The sequence below is a fragment of the Sander lucioperca genome, chromosome 2 (genome assembly GCF_008315115.2).
Source record: "Sander lucioperca isolate FBNREF2018 chromosome 2, SLUC_FBN_1.2, whole genome shotgun sequence".
Lineage (NCBI taxonomy): Eukaryota > Metazoa > Chordata > Actinopteri > Perciformes > Percidae > Sander > Sander lucioperca.
In genome coordinates, this window is record NC_050174.1 from 795,001 (window position 1) to 812,500 (window position 17,500).

The window sequence follows — 17,500 nt, forward strand, 5'->3', positions numbered from 1 at the left end:
AAATTACTTTACTACTTTAATACTTTATTTTTTTTAAAGACACTGAGTGTACCTTAAGGAAAATCACAGAAAGAAACCATCTTTGTCTGCAACCATAAATTGCTCTAGGTATAGAGTTATAATATTCGCTAACAATGTCAACCAACGCTGATGCAGGTTTCATCAAATGTACGTTAACATCAGGGACACAACAAAAGTCATTTTGTACCCACCACTTTTTTTTGAAAACCTCTAGCTCAATTTAGTTAAAAAAAAAAGTCCATAACACATATAATTCTTGAGCGACAGATGCCCAAAAATCCAGAGCAATCTCTATCCCCACAGGGCAGGCACACACAGGCACACACACACACACACACACACACACACACACACACTCTGCTGCTGCTGCGCTGGCTGCAAGCATCTCTGTTCACAACGCTGCCTGTCGGGACATTCTGCTTAACGTGGTTTAATGTACCTAAACAACGATCAATCATCACCAAATTTCTCATGCCCATATCTTATAATGAACACTTAAGCCTGTCAAAAGAACTAAACCGAAATCCAACGATTAAGTCCTCACATTCCAACGATTAAGTTCTCACATTAACATTTTCTTCTTCATTGGTGCCTATGGCGAGGAAAAAGCTTGTACCTAAACAATGATCATTGATTACCAAATTTCTCTCTCATATTGCTCCTCATAACCACTGAAAACTGTCAAAAAATCTAACCAGAAATGTGGTGATGATTGATCGTTGTTTAGGTACATTAAACCACGTTAAGCTTTTTCACGTTATGACTTATAAAGCCCATGAGAACCGTGGGGAGTCAACCCACAACCGCTCCGCTGCCCTGCTGAAAATGTGAAGCAGAAACGCGTCAGATGTCAGATAACGTCCATAATAATTGCACTTTGGGTTAGATTTTTTGACAGTTTTCAGTGGTTATGAGGAGCAATATGAGAGAGAAATTTGGTAATCATTGATCATTGTTTACGTACATTAAACCACGTTTTTATTCATTAGCTACAGGACAGCGCCTTTCAAACATGACCTGCTCGAAAGAGAAAAAAAAAATGAATGCGTCATTGTACCCAGCACTTCTGGAAATGTACTTCCAAATTTGCGTCTCTGTCACCAACACATTTCAAACCAAACTGACGCCCATGAACTTACCCGTATCTCCATCTGGAAAATAATTCGATTTCGTATTTTTGACCCTCTGAACTTACCGTTGGACACGCTCGGCGTGAGACGGGACGGCTTGACATGGGACGCTCCAGGCTGCAGCCATACCCGCCTCGGTCGTAGTGGAGAGACGAGCAGCTTCCAAAAACAGGAGCAGCGCGGTTGAAAAGAAAGTGGATTTACAACCCTTTTAAATGTAAATGATGATGGGGGGGGGGGTGGTGGATAAAGTATCCGAGTATTATTGAATAATTAGTTTTTCATTTTTAATTAGAAAATGAAAAATACGTATGTGTGTTATTTGTTTCAAACCGGAAACAGAAACAACCACGTTTCTGATGTCAGAATCAAACCAACAATCAATGAAAAACCTCCCAGTTTTTATTTTTGACAATTAATTTTATCGTCATTAGGGAGTCACCGAATCCAGATTTTTGAGGTTCGGCCGAATACCGAATCCACTGGTTAAGATTCTGCCGAATCCGAATACTGAATCCTCGTCCCATCCTCAATCCATGAACACAGTAAACACATTAATGAAGTAAACAGTGACTGTCCTTCCTTTGCCGTACCTGAAGTTGCTGCATTCTGGCTGCTGTCTGTAGATTCCTTCATCTCTCGTATTCTTTCAGATGTTTGATACCAGATGTTGTAACAGCGGTGATGTTGTGTATAGTTTAGGGTGCTCGCCACCACCAGACTAATCAGCATTGTAAATTGAACATGTAGCTGGACTTGAATGGTCTTCTTTTGACTGAAAGTACTGCCAAACTACACTTTTTCTGCTCACAAGTTCCATTTTCACTTTCTCACAGCCTACTGCATTAAACGCTCCACCTACGTAAACACCTTCCCGTAATCAACGGCGCCGTCATTACGGCGACCAGTGCAAGCGTAGGGTTCGGTGGGAAAAAATTCTAAGGTTCGGCAGAAACCGAGCTCCGTCAAAAAGCCCAATATTCAGCCGAATCTGAAGCCAAATCCTGGATTCGGTGCATCTCTAATTAAATGAAAAGGTCTGTGTGTACAATGAGTTAACTTAGTCACGTGGGTTTTTTGATTGTTGTTTTTTTTTTTTTTTAACAAAAAATGAAATCACGTGAAACGAAAAACAACAAGAATCAAATTCAAAACACGGTCTAATTTGGGTTTTTGCCAATTGTTTTTTTTGTTTTTTCTTTTGAATATACAGCATAGTATCGTGATCGATCTTTCATTATATAAATTGCACGTTGCACACAGAATTTAACTTTTTGGTACTAGAATGATAAAATCAATTGCTTGTTTTTACAAGTTTACTCCTGAAATCCACCAACTGCAGAACGTCTGCGGACCGGCTCCGCTGCGTGTCGGCTGCGTACTCCGCCGTCCTTAAATACCCACCAGGTCCGGATTTGTTGCGTAACGGCTGCGGCCATGACTGACAGCTGTAGTCACGAGGACCCACGAGATCTCACGAATTCACGTAGAACAGAACCACAAAACCACCACCAGTTAGTTTCCATCCAGAGGAGTAGAGGGGAAACTACTCTGAGCTGTGTTTTCAAGGTGTAGTGCAGGGAAATATGATCCGCCGTGAGCACGCTGGATTTTATTTTGAAAATTAACCAGATTTTTATTTTGCTTCTGTGCTCTACTTCCTGTCCTGCACTATCTGCCGTGTGCTGAATTGCTGCGGAGCTCTCCGGCGTCCGGCAAAAATAGAAGCTCTGCGTATCTGCTCCGGAGGGCTGGGACCGCCGGAGCTGTCCCGGTGGAAATTAGGGAGTACTACAAACATGTTGATAATGATGGGGGAAAAACTAAATAAAATGCAATATATCGCTGAAATCCACAATATGTATAAAATCACATTAATATCGTATCATGACATAAATTTTGTAATAATATGGTATGGTGAGGCCTCTGGTGAGTCCCACTCCTATTGCATAATGCTTTAAAGCATTCAAATAAAAATACAATGCACACTTTTTACACAAGTATCTCAGCTTGTATGATACAACTCTGTAACTTTTGGTGTATTTGTAAATAAATTCAGACAGATTGATTTTTACAGAATGTTTTTGCAATATGTGCTCAATATTTGTCTCAAATCAAAACATGTTATTACAAGCCGTGTCATCTCCACAGTGTTTGAAATAACTCTGTTGACTATCGTGTTTCTGAGGATTGTGGGTAGTGTAGTACTTCTCCATGACACTCGCGAATTAAACATGTTGTACTTAAAACCAGGTTGATTTCATATCCGGACTTCTGGCTTCTACAGGAGCAGAAACCTTCGGATGGTTTAGACATTATGGCTGATATCTAAATCCTTACAGAGAATAAATGAACGGGATTTTCACTTTGGCTACCACACTGTGGAGCTCTCTGATCCTTCCAAGGATGTATTAAAGGGCTCATATTATGCTTTTTCCCTTTCCTTTATCGTGTTATACATTTTTTGTGCATGTTATAGGTTTACAAAGTGAAAAAACCCAAAGTCCACCCCAAAGGGACTTACCATCTCCAACAGAAAACACTGTTCACAAACTGCTCCAAACAGCTCTATTGTAGTCCAGCCTTTACTTCAGAGACAAACGTGGTCACTTTGGAACACACGTTATAATGCTCACCTAGCTGCTAGCATGGCACGCCCTCATACTCTGCTTCTGACTGGCTAGTAGTCCTTACCTAGGTACTGTCAGGGCACGCCCTCATACTCTGCTTCTGACTGGCTAGTAGTCCTTACCTAGGTACTGAGCATGTGCTCCTCCCAACAAAGATGTTACAGCACTGAGAGGTCTCACTCTGTAGCTAAAACAGAGAGCTCAACACACAGGGTGAAAAGAGGAGCTGCAGCAATGTGCAGTACAACAAAAATATGGTGTTTTTTGAAAATTAAACCATGTAAATGTATTCTGATATAACCTCTAAATACAATTATGAACCTGAAAATGAGTATAACATGAGGTCTTTAAAATGATCCTTCACCTCCTCAGCAGACTGTGCATTAGTTTGTGGTTATTTGGCGCCACCTTGTGGCCCCAGAGGCATATTGCAGTTTGCCTGGAGCTGCTGTTGTACGACACAATGTGGTTGCATTTCCTGTGGATGGCGCTGAGCATGTTGATAGTGATGAGCTGCACCGGTTTTATCTGTCAGACTGAACAGTCTAATGTGTTTATAAATGGGTTTATTCTGAGAAAGAGAGAGAGATCACCATCTATCTATCTATCTATCTATCTATCTATCTATCTATCTATCTATCACTAGAAAGCCCTGCAATGTCAAGAGCTGAGCAAAGAAGAATAGTTTTTCTAATCCTGTTCTGCCTAATTAGAGTTAACCAAATTATAACACATTCTATGACACATATGATTTTTTTATGACTTTTTATGACAAACTATAATGTGACTTTTTCCCCTCTCTCTCCCTCTCTCTCTCTCTCTCTCTCTCTCTCTCTCTCTCTCTCTCTCTATATATATATATATATATATATAAAGATATGCATGAGTTTTTTGGGGCATTTAAGGTCTTTATTTGATAGGACAGCATAAGACCTAATAGAAGGGAGGGGGAGGAGGAATGATGTGCAGCAAAGAGACGCAGGTTGGAATTGAACCCAGGGCTGCTGCTGCAAAGACTGAGCCTCAGTACATGGAGCACACAATCTACCAGGTGAGCCACTCTCCTGTACTATGACGTCTTCATGACTTTTTTTCATGATAGTTATACTATGACTTTATATGACTTTATATGACTTTTTTCGACCTTGGTGCCAGCATCCATCAGACTGTTGAACAAACAATAACCACCCCCCCATCGATCGATCCAGACTTTGAACTATTCTCCCTACCCACTACTCCGACGCTCAGGCTTTTTAGTTTCTTTTAATATTTAGCATTTATTTATTCTCTGGTATGATTAATACGGACTATGTATTGTTGTATGTTGTGGTTGAATGTGCCTGACCACAAACGAAGTTCCCCCACGGGAAAAATAAAGTTCTTTTGATTTGATTTTGATTTCGACATACTATACTATGACTTGATATGACTTGTTTTCGACATGCTATACTATGACTTTTTTTACTTTTTTTTTATACTATATGACTTTTTTATGACTTGTTTTCGATATACTATACTATACCTTTTTAAGGACATACTATATATAAACGTTACGTTCGTTAAAGATTATTTTGTTGGCATTTGACGCTTTTATTTGATATGACAGTATAAGACATAAAATGGGAGAGAAGGATATGCCGCAGGTTGGAATTGAACCCACAGCTGCTGCTACAAGGACTGAGTCTCAGTACACTGTGCACACTGTACCAGGTGAGCTACACACACCCCTATGTTGTGACTTTTGACTGACTTTATATCACCTTTTTTTGACATACTATACGATGCACCTTTGATCCGTTGTTGTGGATCCAGGAACCATGCATTCCTTGTTTGAAAATAACAATTAAACTCAATTACCCTACCTTTAGAAATACATCGTCATGATCCTACCAAAACATTGTAGGCTAATGTAGGATGTGTGTGAATCATGTAAAATAAATAATACTGATAGTTTCTGAAATGATATCAAATAAGATGAAACAAGATGATAAGATGGTTCAAAAAATGTGGGCTCGTGTGGCTGGGTTGGCTCAGTGGGTAGAGCAGGCGCACATATACTTGGAGGTTTATGCCTTGATGCAGAGGTCCAGGGTTTGAGTCCGACCTGTGACGATTTCCTGCATGTCTTCCCCTTCTCTCTCCCCCCTTTCTCACCTAGCTGTCCTGTCAACATTAAAGAAAAAAAATGATGTGGGCTCAACTAAAGCTAGGACTCCAGAACTTTCCCAGTTAGTGTTATCGATATCCGAACATCTCTAGTAAATATAAACAAAAACTGCTATTTTTGGCTCCTACACTTTACTTGTCTGAATCATCCTTCTTCCCTTCTTCGTCTTCAAACTGTCCAAAATGCAGCTGCTCAGCTTTTATGAAGGCTAAATGCGCATGGATTATGAAAACATCCCCATTTTCCTTCTTGTTTTTAACTGAAAGCTGTTCTGTCCATTCAGAAGTGATTATAAAAATCTGCTTAGGTGAGATAGAAAACAGAAGTGCGTTGTTTATGCCCAGGGCTTTTCTCATGAGGGCTGTAAAACAGATGGTCATCAAACAAGACTTGTGATAAAGGATTCATAATAGAGCTGTAAAGTGTGAAATAAAGGAGATAACTAGAAACTGTACGTTTACGGGAAATGTCCAGCTTCTCACTGATGAGTAAAAAGACTTTACATAAAGTAAGAAGTTGCTTAATGCTTACATGTGTGAGTCACACCTGCAAATATACGTCCTTGTGTTTGTGGGTTATCATTTACTGCAACTCGTCCTTGTTATGACTGCAAACAGTGTTCATGTTTGCATGGATGGCAAAAATTCACCTGTTCCTCTAAAGCAGGGGGGTCAAACTCAACTCTAATAAGGGCCAGAATGGAAAATGTGAATCACATCAGGGGCCAGAGGTGTAGAGTTTATTAACATGATGTTATTTAAGAGAAAAAGTCATATTTTGACTGTATTATTGCGTGTCTCATATAGCTTTCTCACTTACAGTCTGGGCTTAGTCGCCTGGGTAGCTCACCTTGTAGAGCAGCCGCCCACTTACATAGATTTACTGTGCAGCGGCCGCAGGTTCGACTGCAGCCTTTTGCTGCATGTTGCTCCCCCTCTCTTTCCCCTTTCATGTCTTCAGCTGTCCTATATACATAAATAAAGGCCTATAATGCCCCAAAAAATAATCTAAAATCTAAAAAGTTCTCATAAAGCCCCATAAAAGTCGCAAAAAGGTCCTTAGCCATCGAAGACAAAAGCGACAAGAAACGTTAAAAAAACACATTTTAAAAAGCGCGTAAAGCATAAAAAAGGGCCTTAAACGTCAGAAAAGGTGTCAAAAACATTGAAAAAAGCACAAAAAAATAGACTCACAATCAAATTTTGGCCCACTTATTTTTGCCCGATGATGTTTTAAGCCCCCAACGTCTCCTCTTAGACAGCGCTGCCTGGAAGGCACTAGGATTAGGCAATGGTTAGGGTTAGGGTTAAAACGGGTTAGGGTTAAAACGGGTTAGGGTTAGGGTTAGGTGCCTTGAAGTCAACGTTGGGGGCTTAAAACAACATTGAGCAGAAATAGGTGAAAACTTTATTGTGAACCGTCCTACATTGATATGCGGGCCGGATCAGAATGTGACAAGGCCTCAGGCCTTGAGTTTGACACGCGTGCTCTAAAGCAGAGATCTTCAACAGGGGGTCCGGGACCCTTAGGGGGTCCTCAGAGTTACTGCAGAGGGGACGCCAAATTATTATGTTTATGAAAGTTTCCACGAAAATTAAAATATCTTAATATGAATCCAACATATTATTTGCAACATTATTAGCAAATATAAATCAGCTTCAACTTGTGAACCCCCCCCCCCCCCAACTGGCGATAGGCGTACTGGCCCATAGGTCACTAAGATCCACAGATACAGTTCATTCTAAGGATTCACTGTGCCACATGTATGTTTTACATTAAAAGATGATTTATAAAATCATGCCAACAATTCATGTTTTAATAGCTTAGTGTTCTATACACTAAAAAGGCACATATAAAGGCTTTAGGCCGCCCTTCACGTTATCGTAGGCCCAGTTTAATATGCAACTTCATTTTTACATTACATTACATGTCATTTAGCTGACGCTTTTATCCAAAGCGACTTACAATTAAGTGCGTTCAACCTTGAAGGTGCAAACTCCAGACAACAAGTAGTAAGTATAAGTACATTAGCTCTAAATAGGTAATGCTACAAAGAGCCATATGAAAAGTGCAGTATCAAGATATATATATATATATATATATATATATACAATTATTTTCATTTCATACAATATGTGTAGCAGGGGGTCCCTGCTCCGTGTCTCTTTCAGTTAAGGGGTCCCTGGCTTAAAAAACGTTGAAGACCCCTGATCTAAAGTGAAAGCATGCTTGCTACTTTCATTCTGACTTGTTTACAGTTCAACCTTGTGTTTAAATCTCTAAAACACTTCACCGCTGTAATAAAGCAATGATTATTAACATCCTGTGTATATATATATATATATATATATATATATATATGTGTGATTATATAGATAAAACATTGTCAGTGTTGTCATAAAGTTAAGATATGACTCTTTATTATTGGTTTATTATATTCTGTCACAGTTGTTGACAAACAGCAGCTAGATAATGAGAGGAAACGTATTCACTCCGATGGCTTCTGCCAATCCTCTATATTATATTATTTTTAACCCCCTCTTACTGTTTTTTAATCCATTGTTGATTTTATTTCTCTCCTAACTTTCTGTTTCTTTACTTGATTTTGCTTTATCATGTCGGCTCTTTTAATATCCCCCGCTTTCAAATATGGCTGCAACTAACAGTGATTTTTAATTATTGATTCATCTGCCTGGTTATTTTCTTCATTCAATATTTAATCAATCAATCGTTTAATGCATGGGCGATTATAGAACCTTTTTTAGGGGAGCTCAAGCCCTAAATTTCTTCAATCTTTTTTAAATAAATTGTGGTGCTTCAAGTTAGTGAACTTGGACAAACAATTACAGGTTCAAAGGGCTTGAAACAGGTTTAATATCCTGTGTCGCTGCTGCCATAACCCCGTCAAGGAAAGGGTTAACAGAAACATAGTGTTGGCCAATCAGAGGAGGTTGTGCCAGACTCCCGCCTTTGGCTGAGTCTCTATCTGATCTGTCAGATGGAGAGCAGGAGACGGTTGGGGAGTTTAACGTTGGTAGTCCCCAGTAGAGGATGGATACCCATTCTAGTCCCCAGAGAAGAAGGTGGTCATTTCATGGCGCAGATTAGAACCCAAATTGAAACGTAAGCAACTAAAATTGCTGAATGTTACAACCAGGGGCGATTCTAGGATCAGACCTTAAAGTTTAGGGGGTTCAGGCCCTAATGAGAATGTGACACAGACACAGTGCCTTGCAAAAGTGTTAACTGAATATATGTATTTATTATTATAACAGAGGATACATGCAAAATATTGAACATAGGAAAAACTATGAAAGTCCCTTTATGGACTACAATAATCAAAAGAAATGATATTGAGGTGTAAACAATAAATAAATAAAAATGAAAACTTTCCTTGACTGGGTTACAGGTGCATAGCAGTGGCGACAGCGACACAGGATATTAAACCTGTTTCTTTGAACCTGTAATTGTTTGGCTTCTGTCACTAACAGACAAGTTGTTCAGTTCATCTTTGCATGAATGGCTTCACCCGCTCCTCCAAAGTGAAAGCACCTCTGTGATACTTTCATTCTGACTTCTTTACAGTTTAACCTCGTGTTTAAATCTCTAATTAACTTTACCGCTGTGGTAAATAAATGATTATTAACATCCTGTGAAAACAGCTCGAGGATCAACAGACCATGGAGTCAATAAATTACTCTTTATGATGAGATTGGATTATCAAATTCTGTCACAACTGTTCACAACAACATGACAATCAAAGGTAAAGTCTCCAGGTTATTAATAACTTCTTAAAGTCTTTTAGGCCAGAATATTTTTAACAGTTTTCTGCACGCCTGGCTCACACAACAAACATTAATATATATTCCTAAACAACTGTTATTAAATGAGACTTCTTGATTTCAATAACTGACGATTTGACAGAAGAAGTGGACCTTGAGTAGAGACGGTCACGCTCAAACTAAGAGCATGTTATTTTAGATAAGAGCATATTATTCATGCTGCAAAGAATGATTTGTAATTTTGAAAATAAACACAATACATGACAGAAATCAGATAGATCGCTGATGAAACTGAACCTACACTCACTAATCATTGCTCAGGTTGCACCAGGAGCTTTGACAAAGATTAAAGTACTCGTTAATCAATTAACAAATCTCCTGACTTAACTTTTATAATAATTATTTGTATACTTGTAACTATGGAGCAGGAAATCTTCAGAAGGTTCCTCAAATGTGAAAGTGCAACAAGTGGCTAGTTTCATTATTACTTGTTTACAGTTTTAGCTGTCGGATCAAAATAAAAGTTATCTCTTTGTTGCCGTTCTCAAACTCCGTTCTCTTCGAGGAAACAACAACAACCTTCGAGCTAGCGAGCTACACGCTGAAACTGGCAAGTTTTGAAGTAAATTTGGATGGTGCAACAAGGCAGACCTGCTTGGTTCTTTCAGGGAATGATTGTAAATATTTACAAAGAATATGTTGAGGGCATTTCCTCTCTAACTGGGACGTTTTGGGACCGATTGATCTTTGCAGCTCTATTGTTGAATCATGATTATTCATAATGTCACTTGTCACCGGCAGCATATCACAGCATTCCAGGTCCTTTACTTGTCAGAGTCAAATCCTGCCGTCACTCACAAACCCTGATCCCAGTCTTCTTGAATTAATGTTCACTAGTCTGGATCAACGGAAGAACATTTCCTGGATAAAGCTTGACATCCTGTGCCATCCTGTGTGTCGTCTCCGTGTGTTGCCGTTCTCAAAATCCCTTGGCTTCAGGAAACAACAACCTTTGAGCTAGCGAGCTACACGCTGAAAATGTCAAGTTTTGGAGAAAATTTGGATCGTGCAACAAGGCAGGCCTGCTTGGTTCTTTCAGGGAATGACTGTAAAGATTTATACAGAATATGTTGAGGGCATTTCCTCTCTAACTGGGACGTTTTGGGACTGATTGGTGGGATTGCTGTGGACGAAGAACACACGGAGATACACTGGTAAGATCTAATGAGGTTTAATCATGTATCAGCTAATTTAAATAGCTCACATTACTGTATTGTGTCAACAGTTAACTTCATTTAATATTGTATGTGGCGTTTTCTTTTGCGGGGTGCAAATGTTCCACCAAAACAAGTTCCTTCCTGAGACTATTTAGCAGAGCCACCGTCGCTGCGTCCGGAGCTTAGCGCCGCCCAAGACGATTGTGATTGGTTTAAAGAAATGCAAACAACCCAGAGCGTTTTCTCTCCTATCCCAGAATGCATCTGTGGTGAAGCCAGACCTTACTCCACAGCTCTGTGGAGACAGAGCTGGCGATGCGAGACTAAGAAATACATATTCATATTTATAAGCTGATAGACAGAAGTTTTAGGAATTGGTATAAAACACATTTTAGTTTAGATAAAACATCACAATCAACTAAAATAAGAACAGAAAAGAGAACACGGTGATAGATGTAATGCATTTTATTTTAACAATCAAATATAAAAAATATAATTTTCAGAGAACAAAAATAAATTTAAGATTTACATCAATAAGGCAAAATATACAGTGCAGTGAATGTAAATAAGTGCAAAACATATTTGTCATAGATTGTCTTCACCAAAATGTTTCATGTTTGCCTTTTTTTCTCGTTTAACAATCACAATAAAAGTGCAGTTTTTCAGCAGTAAAGTTTCACACTTTCTCTTACATGATGAAGAAAATACTCATATACACACGCTGTACATCATTTACATACGAAGGAAGAGAGCATAGATATATATAGAGGTAGATATACCGCCTCAGGCTTGAGACGGACATCTGTCCCCGTTATCGCCATAACAACTCATAGAAAAAGACTTTTGGATGTCCATGCGAATGAAATGCCAAAACTAAGAATCATGGAAAACATTTTGCTGATAAAAACGTGTTTTACAATATCTTACTGTCACCAACATGTTCAAATTAACTTCATAAGAGGTAACTGTGATACTTATTTTAAGCTAACATAAAGTTAAGAGAAAGTCCTGATACTGAATTAAGCTAACGCTGGGTTGTGTCGGGTAAAGTGTTTTTAATTTAAGTAATTAGCAACTAGAATGTTTGCCATTAATGTCAGTGAAGCGGCAGTTTAAATTATATTAAGGCTTAAAGCCGCGTGCTGTAACTACCTACACAAGATGAGATATTTTTGTTTAAAAACCCACATTTTTAATTTAACCAAGTATCCTGTATCATGACAACATGTCTGGCATTTGAAAATCGGTTTGTAATTTAGCGAGAAATGATGATTTATTTGTGGAACACACAAGATCCGCCCTACGAAGCAGCCCGATTGGTTGGGGTTTAGGCACGGACCTCAAGTAGTTAAGGTTAGGAGAGCTGATTGGTCAAGGGATAGGGTTAGGGCATGGATGCCTGGCCAATTGTAGCACGCAAATGCTATTGAAGGGCGGGTCTTCTCTGGAACTGCGGTGGGTTCCATAATAATGCGGTATCTATGTAGGCCTATGTATATATATGTATATATATATATACATACATATCTGTGGAAAAGAGCTGCGTACTGTTACTACAGTATCTACACAAGATACAATATTTTGGTTTTTGAAAACCTGCATCTATCACAGATACATAGGGTTAGGGTTAGGGTTAGCAAACGGCTTAAAATCGTTTGGAAATTCAGCAAGAAATGTTAATTTTAATTGTGGATAAACCTTCTGCCTCCATGGACAAACATGCATTAGAAGGTGCAGAACGTCCGAATTTCTAAAATTGGCGTCCGTTCTCATAAACAGCAGCGGCCAAAGCGCTATCTACGTATATAGGCTAATGTATATCTATGGAAGAGAGAGTTGAATGACATGTGAACAAGGGTTCCTGGCTCGGCTTCAATCGCTGCGGCAACCAGGACTCGTTAGGTCGCTGCTCCTCAAAGTGTTTCCTGCGTTACAGTCATTGGTAGCTTGTTTTTTGGTGAATCCTGCCGGATGTCAGCGATCATCCGGATTCCTGCCGGATGTCAGCGATCATTGACCTCCTCTCCTCCAACGGAGCTCTGATCTGGTGTCGGCACAGCGGGCACGTGCCAAAGTCCTCCAAGACTCTGGAGGCGCATGCGTTACACAAACAGCGGTGGCCGCAAGGCAGAGTGATTCTGGCCTGTTCCTCCATGCACACCACGCAGTCTGACACGCAGCCTCCACCTGCGATCAAAGACAAACATCACAGTTACAAGACTGACATCACAGATAGTTTCTCTCAAAACCAACAAGTCCTCCAAAACCTGCCTAAACCTAACCAAACGGCTTGTGATACAACTTTTTAGAAATCTAGCTTGTATGTAATTTAAGGCTACAATCTTTGTTTGGATTAGGAAACCGAGTCACAACTTGGAAATGGGGTAGACCTTATTTTTTGTGTGGAGGGCTTCATATTTTTTTTATCCAGATATGAAATACTTCCAGAATAGCAGTAAGGCTATGTTCACACTTGGCGTCTTTTTTAAAGCTGCCAGCGTCTGTTTTACATTATAATCCTACGGAGTAAACCGTGTTTTCAAAAAAAAGTCCTGACCATTTTTTAACTCTCATGTTGTCCTCAGGTCAAATTTGACCTGTTTTCAAAAAAAATTTATATCAGAAAATATGGGACGTCAATAAAGGACCGAAAATGTATTAAAAAAACAAACTTTTCTTACCTGCTGGGCCTTCCAGAAGGGAGATGCATTCATCGCTGTTTCCACAGAGGCTCGAGACTCGAGACAAACTGTAGCGGTTGTCGAGGTGAGGCGAGGTGAGGCGTTCAGGTGCAGGACAGGACCGTCTGGTGTAAAGCAGCTCCCTTTTCTCTGAGCCTGCAGCAAAGAGTAGAGGCATTTAATCATTTCTTTTTTATAACATTTAAACTAGCGCTGCAACTAATGATTATTTTCATCGTCAATTAATCTGTCGATTATTTTCTGGATTAATGGACTAGTTGTTTGGTCTCTAAAATGTCTGAAAATGGTGAAACGTGGATCAGTGTTTCCCAAAAAGCCCAAGATGACGTCCTCAAATGTCTTGTTTTGTACAAAACTCAAAGATATTCAGTTTACTGTCACAGAGGAGAGAAGAGACTAGAACATATTCACATTTAACAAGCTGGAAACAGAGGATCTTGCCTTCTTTTTCTCTAAAAAAATGACTCAAACTGATAAACGGAATATCAAAACAGTGGGCGTTTAATTTGAACAGTTGACAACTATTCGAATCATCTTTGCTGCTCTTATTCAAACAATCACTCGGCATTGTCAGTGCATGTGAAATAAACCAGAACGAGAAAAACCGGCTGCACTTTAAACGTTGCACAGCAAAACATTACATCATCGTTATTAATAGAGCACCTACCCAGGAGAAAAATGGAGCTCGTCTGCCCGTAGACATCGATCATGGCCCACAGCGGCCGGCTGAGGTCCACCCCCGTCAGCAGCTTGTGCGCCTTGGTGTTGTTGCTGGAGACGTACACGGAGCCTCCGTGAGAGACCCAGAACTGCAGCTCCGAACCCGCCTGGCAGTAGGATGGTAAATCACACGTTTTATCACCATATTTTGGAAAATGATACAATATTTACTGATATCACAAAGTCTGCCACGATGCAATTCCGATTTGATTCACGTCAGGGGCCTGCGACCGATACGAGGCGATACATAAGCCCAGCCAGGCGCGTTTGTACCTCGGCGCATTCCTATTGTGATGGCGGATTTGCTGAGCAGGAAGGAGAGATTTTCAGGAGAAGAAACTGATCTGAAAATCTCTCCTCCCTGCTCGCGCTGCCCGGAAGACGAAGTTGGGGGCTTAAAACACCAAACACCCTTGTGTTGGGCTTTGCGCTGCGCCGGGTGCCAGATAGGGCCCCTGTTGTGATTTGACACCATGAATAAAATGTAAGTGAATCGATATGTGGATTCAGATGGACGTAGCGTTGCACCCGTACCTTGCAGAGGGATTCATTCACAGGGAAAGCCCAGTGGCCTGGGACATCGGTGAGGTCGGGGATGGCCATGACGGGGAGCGGCAGAGATCTGGCCGTGGGCGGGACGGTGGTGAAGCCCACGCGCAGGGCGCCGTGCCAGCTGCGCAAATCTTTCTCCACCCTGAGACGGAGCCTCTCCTGGATCTTCACCGGGCGGCTGCTGAACACCAGGCCGTTCTTGAACGTGTCGTCTGTCCTCTCAGCGAGGCAACACCTTCGGCTCAGCCGGACCTTGTCGCCCGCGGCGCGAGGGTGGAAGGTCAGAGGGCCGAGGCAGGACAGGCTGCACCTGTGGGACGCCTCCGCCCCAACAACTGCAAAGAGAAAACAGAGACACACTGTTAAAAATAACTGTAATGTAACAGAATCATTCCGTTTGATTTTTACAGATTTTGTTAGACACAGGACTTGTTAAACAAACGTTGTAATGTACTACCTGTGAGCGCCAAGAATCAATAAAGAAATTGATTTAAAAAAACTGTAACTGTCACTGTGAGTGTGAATAAACATTATTTTCTTTATTTCTTTTGCAGATTTTTTTTAAACTGTTAAAATACATTCAGAAATGTATCATAATTTCACAAATATTTATCTTCTATTTAATAGATTAAACTGTTTTCAAGTTTAATACTGTAAACACATTTCTTAAATTAAATAAAATCAGTGAATAGAGGAAATAGTTTTTTTTTTTTTTTTTACAGGTGTAAATATTCCTCATTAAACATTAAAAAGACCAAGAAATACCCAACATTTTGTGTAAAATTGAAGCTACAAACTGTATTTTAATATGGAAAAGTATTTTACAAGAAAGTAGAAGACAAGAATAAGAAGCTTAGATTCAGGATCTAGGAGTTTGGATACATTTAAGGAGTCGGAGGGAAGGATGTGTGGGATGAGCTGTGAACGGCTCTTCTGATTGGCTCTCCAGTTTCTTATCATGAGATTCACCGTCTCACCACTGATGTATTTAGAATCCGCACAAAAAAATTACAACTGTGAGTTGTAATTGCTGCTGTGTTGTTGTTATTGTACAGAACAGAAAAAGACAAATAATAATATTGCCTGTATGAAACAGTGCGGACTGTAGCCAACGTTGACCCTGCAATAAACCTACTGTATCGTAAAAAATAATAGTTTAACAAACCAAACTCATGATAAAGACCTTGAGGTAACTTTATGACCACACAGGATGTTATGTCAGAATGAAAGTAAAAATCAGAAATAAAATCAACAATGGATTAAAAAGCAGTAAGAGGGGATTAAAAATAATATAATATAGAGGATTGGCAGAAGCCATCGGAGTGAATACGTTTCCTCTCATTATCTAGCTGCTGTTTGTCAACAACTGTGACAGAATATAATAAACCCATCTCATAATAGAGAGTCATATCTTAACCTCGTATCTTCATCCTCGAGGTAACTTTATGACAACACTGACAATGTTTTTTCTATATAATCACACATATATATATATATATATATATATACACAGGATGTTAATAATCATTGCTTTATTACAGCGGTGAAGTGTTTTAGAGATTTAAACACAAGGTTGAACTGTAAACAAGTCAGAATGAAAGTAGCAAGCATGCTTTCACTTTAGAGCACAGGTGTCAACCTCAAGGCCTGAGGGCCAAACCCGGCCCCTGTCACATTTTGATCCGGCCCGCATATCAATTTAGGACAGGTCACAATCAAATTTTGGCCCACCTATTTTTGCTCGATGGTGTTTTAAGCCCCCAACGTCGACTTCAAGGTAGCGCTGCGACCGTTGACTTCAAGGCACCTAACCCTAACCTTAACCCTAACCCTAACCTCAACCCTAACCCTAACCCTAACCCTAACCATTGCCTAATCCTTGGGCCAGCCAGGCAGCGCTGTCTGGAAGGAGACGTTGGGGGCTTAAAACACCAAACACTCCTATTTTTTGTGCTTTTTTCAAAGTTTCTGTTGCTTTTTTAATGTTTGACGCCTTTTCTGACGTTTTAGGCCCTTTTATCTTCGATTGCTAAGGACCTTTTTCTGACTATTTTGGGGCTTTATGAGGCCCAAAATGTAAAAAGATTATTAAGCTCGGAGTTGAACCTGTGGCTGCTGCGCCAAGGAGTACACCTCTGAGCTACCCAGGCGAATAGGCCCGGACTGTAAGTGAGAAAGCTATATCCTTCCTCTTATTATCTAGCTGCTGTTTGTTAACACCTGTGACAGAATTTAATAAACCCATCTCATAATAAAGAGTCATATCTTAACCGTCGTATCTTCACCCTCGAGCTGTATTCACAGGACGTTAATAATCATTTATTTACTACAGCGGGAAAGTTTATAGATGATACATGAGGAGATTAAACTGTAAACAAGTGATAATGAAAGTAGAACAGGTGCTTTTACTTCAGGAGCAGGAGGAGATTTGACATTCATGCAAACATGAACACTGTTTCCAATCATAACATTTCTCTGTTATCTGTTCTGTGTGGGCTGCAGGCTGCAGAGTGTCTGGCTGTCCATGAAGGACCAGAACAGCCTGACCAGCAAAGTAAAGGGTTGTTACAAAGATTATT

At 40.0% G+C, this 17,500-nt stretch overlaps 2 protein-coding genes and 1 long non-coding RNA gene across 3 annotated transcripts in view; 2 read left to right on the forward strand and 1 right to left on the reverse strand.

Annotated features, from left to right (window-relative positions):
- The window catches only part of si:ch211-214j8.12 (uncharacterized protein LOC100000539 homolog), a 13,755-nt gene extending 12,136 nt beyond the window's left edge, over positions 1-1,619 (forward strand). The window contains exon 5 of the mRNA XM_031305095.2: positions 1,288-1,619. Coding sequence (XP_031160955.1) covers positions 1,288-1,295 — 8 coding nt within the window. The 3' untranslated portion in view covers positions 1,296-1,619. The remainder of the gene's footprint in view (positions 1-1,287) is intronic.
- A 6,660-nt stretch (positions 1,620-8,279) lies between these two features.
- LOC118494598 lies at positions 8,280-11,843 on the forward strand. Its single transcript, XR_004896699.1, has 2 exons — positions 8,280-8,309; positions 11,705-11,843. It is a non-coding gene; the product is annotated as an uncharacterized LOC118494598 (long non-coding RNA).
- Positions 11,844-12,207: 364 nt separating this feature from the next.
- Positions 12,208-17,500, reverse strand: part of LOC116053905 (E3 ubiquitin-protein ligase NEURL3) — a 6,388-nt gene continuing 1,095 nt past the window's right edge. The window contains exons 2-6 of the mRNA XM_031305124.2: positions 14,904-15,256; positions 14,317-14,476; positions 13,629-13,784; positions 12,968-13,134; positions 12,208-12,928 (exon numbers count right to left, since the gene is read on the reverse strand). Of these exons, the coding sequence (XP_031160984.1) occupies positions 12,884-12,928; positions 12,968-13,134; positions 13,629-13,784; positions 14,317-14,476; positions 14,904-15,256 (881 nt within the window). The 3' untranslated portion in view covers positions 12,208-12,883. The remainder of the gene's footprint in view (positions 12,929-12,967; positions 13,135-13,628; positions 13,785-14,316; positions 14,477-14,903; positions 15,257-17,500) is intronic.